The 8,894-nt window shown below is 36.3% G+C and overlaps 1 protein-coding gene across 6 annotated transcripts; it reads left to right on the forward strand.

The window, feature by feature from the left end:
- The first annotated feature begins 2,141 nt into the window (after positions 1-2,141).
- On the forward strand, positions 2,142-8,615 carry LOC132627210 (GEM-like protein 1). Of its 6 annotated transcripts, none has more exons than XM_060342414.1 (5): positions 2,142-2,535; positions 3,391-3,492; positions 3,625-3,896; positions 6,379-6,587; positions 8,217-8,615. In XM_060342414.1, exons 1-4 carry the CDS (start codon positions 2,268-2,270, stop codon positions 6,556-6,558), a joined length of 822 nt encoding a protein of 273 aa, XP_060198397.1. In that variant the 5' UTR covers positions 2,142-2,267; the 3' UTR covers positions 6,559-6,587; positions 8,217-8,615. The 6 variants fall into 6 exon arrangements, with proteins under 6 accessions (XP_060198397.1, XP_060198396.1, XP_060198395.1 ...); XM_060342413.1 differs by having other exon boundaries at positions 8,228-8,615; XM_060342412.1 differs by having other exon boundaries at positions 8,265-8,615.
- Positions 8,616-8,894: the final 279 nt, after the last annotated feature.

Raw genomic sequence — 8,894 nt, forward strand, 5'->3', positions numbered from 1 at the left:
TGGATTATGGCTAGTAATATGCTCAGAACCACATGTGTGATACTTTACATAGGTTGTAATACAAAATCTGTCAGAACTTAAAAGCTTCATAGCCCTCAGCCACCACTTGCACTCCGGATGTACACATCTAAAGCAATACACAGTGCGCGAATTAATCACCTTCTTGAGTGTAAAATCTTTCTTCACGCAAGCAAGTTTCAACATAGTTACTAGTTGTTCCTTGTTCTTGAATGACATCCCTTTATAAAAGCCTGTTTCATCATCTTGAACATGGCTGCACTGTGAAGATTGTGTAGAACACGGTATATTGCTCGCAACTTCGGGTGTAGGAATTGGCTCACCCCCACTTCCATTATCTGGAATATCCATATCCATATCTACCCCATCCAATTTATCATTTAACACATCTTGTTGGTCTTAAACTAAATTATGGTTCTTTACCGGGCTTCCAACCACATATACCCTTAAAATGAGCCTAGCTACATCATTCAAATAAGTACGCAAACGATCCTGATCGATTATCTTAAAAGGCAAGACCCTCTGGTTTTCAAAAGAGCTATGCATGTAAGTGATGGCAAGATCTTTCGGTTCACAAGTTAATTCACAATAGGTGATGATTAAGTTCACAAAATCATCAAACACAACATCTCTTTGGACACTCATCGCTATTGTCTCTAACATGTGACTACCCTTCCATCGCCAAATATATCGATTGTTCTTCTCGATCCATTCGCCATGGCAATCAACACCTATTGTTATTGAGTCTCCCATTAATGCTACCTGAATATATTTTGTTTTTTTAAAAAAAGGTCATGACAGTATAGTAACAAAATACAATAACTTAATGACTTGTTGGAACAGATGAATCAAGTGTTGCAACAAGTGGATTACTTGTTGCAACAAGTACTATCCTTGTTGCACCAACTAACTAATATGTTGGAGTCAGCTTCAGTTTTTTGAGCTCTGTTTAATCCAAAGACAGTTGAAGATGTCCAATAGATTAGTGAGTTGTTGCAACAAGTATATTACTTGTTGCAACAGGTAATACATTTGTTGCAGCAACTAACTAATCTGTTGGAGTCAGCTACAGTTTTTTGGGTCCAGTTTTTAAGTTCTGTTGGACTGAAGCTGAATCCAACGGATCAGTGAGTTGTTGCAACAAGTAAGATACTTGTTGCAACAGGTAGTACACTACTTGCAACAACTCACAAATCTGTTGCAACTTATTCATACTACGTATTTAACAACAATTAGTATAGAAGTTGCAACAACTACATAATCTGTTGTAATTGTAGCAGCAACTACAATAGCTGTTGCATAAACTACAGCAGCTTCTGCAGAAACTACAACAGTTGTTGCAAAAATTTAGAATCTCTTATACAACAGCTTTAACACTTGTTACAACAAGTACAATTGCTACTGTAAATTGTTGGAAAATCAGCAGCAAAACCCACATAGATAATTGAAACAAAACAACAATATTTTACTTACCAAATGAGCGGAAATTACTTCTAAAGTAATGCCCAGCCAAAAAATTATAAAATCTACTGGTTTCGTTTTTTTTTTTTGTTGAGCAAATTCTTCAAAATGCCGCACCAATGGAAGAAGAAGAAGAAGCAGGGGAAGCAGCAATACTTATGAAGTAATGCTCATGTAGACACTAACGAAATCCAACAAAAAAAATTACAAATCTGGTGGTTTAGTTTTTTCTTTTGTTGAGCAGATTCTTCAAAATGAAATAGCAATGGATGAAGAAAAAGCAGGGGAAGCAACAACGGAAGATGAGGAAGAAGAATGGAGGGAGAAAAAGAATGAGAACAGGCGGATGGAAAAGAAGAAGAAAAAGGAGGAAGAACGAATCGAGGAAGGAGAAGAAGAACAGTGGAAGGAAAAGAGCAAAAACGGGTGCAACTATTAGCACCCTTTTTTTTGGACCCATTTTGGTATTTTAGAATTTATATTAGCTGGGTCAAAGTGTTAAAAATAAAATTTGAGAGCAAAATATTAAAAATAAAGTTAAGGATCAAAATATCAAAATAAAAACTTTTAGACAAAATCAAAACCTCTTAATCAATAATAAAAAAAATTATCTACGCTCAATAATTAAAACTTAAATCACTTCCGCTCAATAAAAATAAAAACACTTCAAGAGTCACCTGCCCCTGCAAGTTGTTGGTAAATTTCTTAAAATTCAAAAGATTGTTCACATTTCTCAGTTTCAAATCTTGTCACAAATTGGATCCAATAGAACCTTGTGAATTTCGACCATGAACCCCAACCCAAACCCTAACCCTAACCCTAACCCTCCATCATCATCAGTTGATTGTCGTTCTTCGGATTACGCACCATACCCAAAGCTTGATCCGAAGGACGTGGCTCCACCACCGGTATCTGATCAGAGCTGGACTCATCCTCCCTCTCAGCAGCCTTCCGGACCTGCGCCTATATCTGGCAGCGCTGCAACAACGATGCCTACTGACTCTAATCCCTATGTTACTCCCGACCCTGCTCAACCCCCTCCCTCTTTAGTCAAGAGTAAGCCCCTTTTGATGTCCCCCATTCACACTGTTTTTTAATGCTCAAAAACACACCTAAAATATCTCTTTTTTGCCACTTCCTACCAAGTCTTTGTGTTTTCTATCACCAACTAGTATGTGATGTTGAGTGGTTACTTTTTTTTTTGCTTAAAGATGGTGCCAAAGCCCAAATGACATTCCATATGGACAATTAAAGGAACTTATTGAATTTTTTTTAAAAAATTTAAGAGATGATGGTCAAAAACACACATGAACTATCACTTTTCTGGGAGTTTCCAGCATCATCAAATACTAGTCGAGGTTGTTTTGATAAATAGTTGGTTATAGTTCAAGTAGGAAATGATAGTTTAGGTGTGTTTTAACAAATAGTTGGTGATAGTTCAAAGTGGGAAACGCAAACACCTGATAGTTGGAAACTCGCAAAAAAGTGATACTTCAAGTGTGTCTTTTTAATTAGAAATAGAGAATCCTTACCTTTTTAGTGGACAAATTCTTGAGGCAAAGGATCGTGCTACTGATGTTAAATGAGAGTCAGGTTTTAATTGAAAAAAAACAGCCCACAGAAATTTTAAGGAGTATGTAGTGCATTGACGGATTGAGGATTTCAAGTAAACAGACTAAGAGTATTACTGCTTCCCTTTCTCTTTGTATCAAAAACTCAGTTTATATGTGTGTACATTAAAGATGATATATGTATATATAATTTGAGCCAATGCAAAAAGTTTGTGTGTAATGTACATCTGCCACTAAATTAATGATATATTTAATAGCAAATGGCGCGTGTTTCGCAGGTGTACTTTGTCTGCTTATGGTATATGCTTGGAATATGAGAGTCTTAATTGTGACTTTGCAGATAAAATGGATTCAGTTAAGGATGTCCTTGGAAACTGGGGAAAGAAGGCTGCAGAGGCAACTAAGAAGGCTGAGGATCTTGCTGGGAATATGTGGCAGCACTGTATGTCTAATTGGTTTTTTCTTTTTCTTTATCTTGCTATTATTTTGAACTTATGTAACTGTGATTTTTTGCTCGTTTTATTTCTGTGTTTTTATACTAGTCTTAATTGTTCAATATTGTTATTGCTTCCAGTGAAAACAAGCCCCAGTTTGGCTGATGCCGCTATGGGAAGAATTGCTCAAGGCACAAAGGTCTTGGCAGAGGGTGGTTATGAGAAAGTCTTTGGACAAACATTTGAGACTCTCCCCGAGGAAAAACTTTTGAAGTCATATGCATGCTACTTATCTACTTCTGCTGGTCCAGTCATGGGAGTTCTCTATTTATCCACTGCCAAACTAGCATTTTGTAGCGATAATCCCCTTTCATACAAAGTTGGTGATCAGACACAATATAGCTACTACAAGGTGCGTTCCCCCCCCCAACACACACACACACACAAAAAAAAAAAAAAAAAAAGGAGAAACAAAAGAGCTACAGGGTATGCTAGCTGGTGTTAAGGATTGCATTAGGAAAACAAATAAAATAGAGTGTAGTGATCTAGTCCCTAAAACTTATCCAGTATTTTTTTTTTCTCTTTTTGAAAATAGATAATAATCCCGTTTCAGTGTAATCAGCCCATCTGCATATGAATTCAATATTCAATGTTGTTAGTTGTCTATATTCTCATCATCTCTTAGTTGATTAATGGTAGAAAGTAAAGAGTTGTTTTGAGTTAACCATAGTAGGCCATAAATATAGAGTTTTATCCTTGCAATTTTTATTTGCTCGAATGTTGCCCTAGGTCTTTATTTTATTGTTTAATTTTGGTGTACCTTTGAGAAAGCTACACTTGTACCGTGTAGCTATTGTGTAAGAAAATGCATTACATATTGTGTGCTTTCTATTAAAAGATCCATTAGACCAATAAATAGATGTTATCAGCTATGAGCCTGTTGTTCGTTGTTTCCAATCCGTTGTTCATTATTAGGTTTTGAGTTTTAAGATAAATCTAAAACGATCTGCTATAGAAGAAAAACGGGAAAAGAGGAGGAAGGCCCTATGTGACATCAGAAATGCTCCAGGTGGGTATGATCAAAGACTGACTTAGATGGATTTGGTGTAAATCATCAAGCTTTGGATGCAACACTGAGCTCATCATATTGATTTTTCTCTCAACTTGGTAGGTATAGACAAATTTTATGTGTAATAGGTAACATAAGGTCTAGTTTTAAAAATTCAAGGAAAGAAAACCCGTAAATATCGTTGCATGATAGAGCCTAATCAAGCACACCTGCGCAAGATGGCCCAAGTGCAATATCATCACCCAAACATTACGAAGAATCATTGAGGTAGACATGGTTGTGTTTCGCTATTCTCATGCATGGGTGGTAACATGGTTATATGAAAGAATACTACATACCCCTGGGCTTTGGTCTAGGGGTAAAAGCACAACGCCTAATGGCTTTGGTCTAGTGATAAAATCGCAACGCCTAATGGCTTTGGTCTAGTGGTAAAAGCGCAACGCGTAATGTGTGGATTGACGCACATCACAAGTTTGAACCCCGCCGAGACAAAGACTCGGTATTTAAGAGGAGAAGGATAAAGGGGTGGGGTTGACCTATTAACCACCTAGTTTCAGGCTGTGCGTCATTGACCTTCTTGATTTCTCGATTTTCCCAGAAAGATGAAAAAGAAGACCACACATCACTTATAAACAACAACAGTGAGCAGATGATTGGGTACATCCCAGAGGAGTAGCCTCCGCTCCCTTATTTTCTTTTGGTGTAAACATAAAGTTCTTTGTTGTACAGTTTCAAAAAAAAAAAAAAAAAAAGGTTCTTTGTTGTATAGATGATTGGGCGGCGTTTGTAGAGAATCCTATTCTTTAGATTCTTTATCGTTTGGTATACCCTATGTATATGGTCAGTTTGGCCATGTTTATGAATGAAAATACCGTTACTTGATTAAAAAAAAAATAACACCAGTCAAATCATGTAATGGTATATTGGTTTAACAACACATGGACTCTTTATGATCTACTTATTTGGGCAGAGTTTTCTGACAAATAGGCAAGATATATTCATATCTATATGCACAAAACCTTTGAAATTTTCTTAGTTGCATAGTTCCGATTCTCATAGCTTGTTTGCTTCAATTATTGAGCAGACACCCTGGGTGTAATGGGCATGCACTGTGTGCACATTTATGATGTTAAGCCTCTAGGTGATGAATACATATGTGGCTCTTTAAACTTGCCGAATTTTTTATACAAACACTAAACTAAAACCTATTGAACACTTGAACTTTGCTTAAACCGTGTCTACTAAGCACAAGTTGCCAAGTCTTTGGAAAAGTTTAAAGGTTTGTAATTTACCCGTGGCTTATGTGGAAATAAACAAGTAATACTATAACACGTGTCAACAAAAACTACTCCCTCATGCAGTCTTCCACACTTGGGATCTCCAAAATGGTGCCAAGGCATGCTCACGAATGCTCATCTTCATGTATACTCCTTGTGATCTTTGGAACTCCTCGCCTTGATTCCATGTAGGTGAACTTGGGGCAACTAGGATTGCATCACATTAGGTGTTTAATAATAATAGTTACGACCCTTAGTTTTAGGTACTCAAATGAAAATTTGGGGCAAGTTTAAGGGGCCACATATGTATTCAACCGCTTCTGGGAGACCTTTTGTTAGCTTGCCTTAATATTAACTAATACCTATTAATTGCAGACCTGTTGAGGTTACTTCTTGTTTGCTGCTAAGCTTCTCAAGTACTTCTGTTTGCTTTCTAATCATCTTGTTCCCCATCTATCTCTTGTTGATTAGAGAGAGGGCTAGTGTTTTTCATTAACTGCTGGAAATTCCTAAGCCTGCAGATAACCGAAATCTTTTTTCTATTGCAGGTGGTTCTCCCAGTAGATCAACTTAAAGCTGTTAATCCATCAACTAGCAAGATCAATCCAGCTGAGAAGTACATCCAGATTATCTCAGTTGACAATCATGAGTTTTGGTTTATGGGTTTTGTTAACTACGATAGTGCTGTAAAAAATTTGCAAGGTGCTCTGCTGGGTCATCATTCATAGCTGGTGCGTCAATTTCTTGATCATTTCAGGTGAGGTCCGTGGCAGTGGTGCTTGCTGTTTATGTGCATAAGATTCTGTGTAATATGGCAAATCGGGTTGGATGATTGTTGCTACATGCTTTAGTTTGTCTATCAGTTTGGTATCTTGTGTATTACTCCCTCTATTTCGTCGATCTTTTTAGCGTCTTTTAGTATTTCTATGGTGGATTCAGTTGCTATTTATACCATATGTTTTTTATCATTCAGACAAGACACTAGTGGATTTGGTACTTCATATAATACATAATGTGTTGTATATCATGGTCTCCACACGAGATCAAATGAAAGTTAATTCTTTGACTTTGTAATAAGTACTTGATTGTTTATTATTTATTATTTCTTATTTGTTGGAAATGCAACACATTACCCAATTATATGAATTAGCTGTTTATATGTAACCTTGATTTAGTAGTTTTAAGGCACTGTTCAGCCTTCAATTCTCAGAATTTATATTAACCTTAAGGATGAATATCATAAATTTGCAAATCCTGTAGTCTGAATCAAGACTCTGCATGTAAAATGCTCTTTCTTTTGTCCTTTAGCATGGATTAAAAACAATTTGTTTCAAATCAATTTGAAACGTCAAAGAACCCAATCAAACATTCAAAGCAAATCTGAGCAATCTTGCCAGCATGTTCATAGGAGCTACTCTTAATTCACTATTAGAAGAAATGAAACCCTTTTTTAAATCATGTTCCTTTGAGTGTTTTTGTTACTCTCAAATAATAGAAGACATGACTTCTAAATTTCCTTAACTAGACAGAGTTGGTTGGGGGTGTTTGCAGATTCAGTTGATGTATTTGTAATGCGTTAGGTAACATTGCTATTTATTCATTATTTATGATACTATGAAAGAATCTCTAAAATGTTAGTGATAAATGCATACTATGCTAGTGAAGTCATAAGATAGCATTTTTAAGATGAAGTATCCATTTAAGGATATTATGGTTGGCAAGTGTAGCATTGTTTACATCCGTGGCTGCATTATTTACATGGGAAACTATTTATGTGCTACACTATTTATATCATGCAGATGATGATGTGTTTTGTGTCCAGTATTTTGCTTTCTTTGTATGCTGCTTCTTAGTAATTTTTGGTAAAAAGTACTGGCAGAATTGTTAATGAACAATTGGTAAGTGATTACGTCTCAAAGAAAAGAGAGATGAATGACGATTTAGTTATTGGTAGATAATTTTATAGAAGCTACAAAAATGACAGGTTAACAGATGAGCTAACCTGGTATCGCACCGAAAGTATTTTTAACCATTTCCAAAAGGCATGCAGCAAAAGTGGATGCGGGCAGCAACGAAGGTGTATGTTGTGATATCCAACAAGTAGCGGATCTTTTTTTGGCAACAAAATCGGGGAATAATAGTCGGTTAGATACTGCGTAGTGTATTGAGTGTGACAACAGAACATGTTTATAGATAGAAAACACACTTCAGTTGTACCAACAATATGATATGGAGTACTGAATAAATAAAGATTATAGAGGAGCATTTCAGTGGTAGCGGGTGAACGCTTTTATTTTGAATATCAGCTTCCTTTGCATTTTGCTGGTTGTTTAGTTCTGAATGGAGAAAGTTTGCCAGAAATAAAAGGAGTTCAAATACCTTTCAGTCTTTTTTCAGGGACAGAATTTTTAGTTCCATGTTGTGGTTCTGACAGGAAGTGTTGTCTCTGCTGGACGTGGCTTGATGTTTTCCTTCCTTCATGGCAATTTGTTGAAGCTTGCGTTTGCTGTTTTCTGCGGAGTCCATGACAGTAGTTGGCAATGGTAGGTTGTTTACTCTCTTTGTCTCGAATGACAAAATAAACAACATCCCTAGAAGCGTGTCTTGATTTTTCGCGAACGACTTCTTCATTTGGATATTGAATGTCTTGCCCATCAGTTTGTTGTTCACATTTGCGAGGGGCAACAATTGTTTCTGGAAAATTAGAATTGTTAGTTAAGCATCAAAAATTGAAGTAAGTGATTAAGTCTTTATATTTTCTTTGAAGAAAGGCTTCTTTAGGAGAGTGGAAAATGTAGAAATCTGAAGCTTTGAGAAGTGCAACAATTCAAACAGCACAGTAAGCACTGAAAGCTCCACCAGATAGTTAACAAAGTGTATTCTTGAAGTTCAGTGTGTATTTAAAGTATGTTCTGAAAAAGAAATAGTGTACTTATTTTAAGTATTATTATGGGTGGTAGGAAAAATACAAGCACCAGCAAAACACAAATTTTAGGCCCTTCTATCGAACTTTTTAGGATTCCAGTAGCATCCAAAGATGTATGTCTAGAATCTAAAAGTTTCA

The sequence above is a fragment of the Lycium barbarum genome, chromosome 2, assembly GCF_019175385.1.
Source record: "Lycium barbarum isolate Lr01 chromosome 2, ASM1917538v2, whole genome shotgun sequence".
Lineage (NCBI taxonomy): Eukaryota > Viridiplantae > Streptophyta > Magnoliopsida > Solanales > Solanaceae > Lycium > Lycium barbarum.

What these genes read in the sequence shown, in the direction of transcription:
- LOC132627210 (XM_060342414.1), top strand. Translation starts at nt 2,268, where the DNA reads ATGAACCCCAACCCAAACCCTAACCCTAACCCTAACCCTCCATCATCA. An exon ending in TGGGAATATGTGGCAGCACT is followed by an intron (nt 3,493 to 3,624) that starts GTATGTCTAATT and finishes TATTGCTTCCAG; the next exon opens with TGAAAACAAGCCCCAGTTTG. An exon ending in CACAATATAGCTACTACAAG is followed by an intron (nt 3,897 to 6,378) that starts GTGCGTTCCCCC and finishes TTTCTATTGCAG; the next exon opens with GTGGTTCTCCCAGTAGATCA.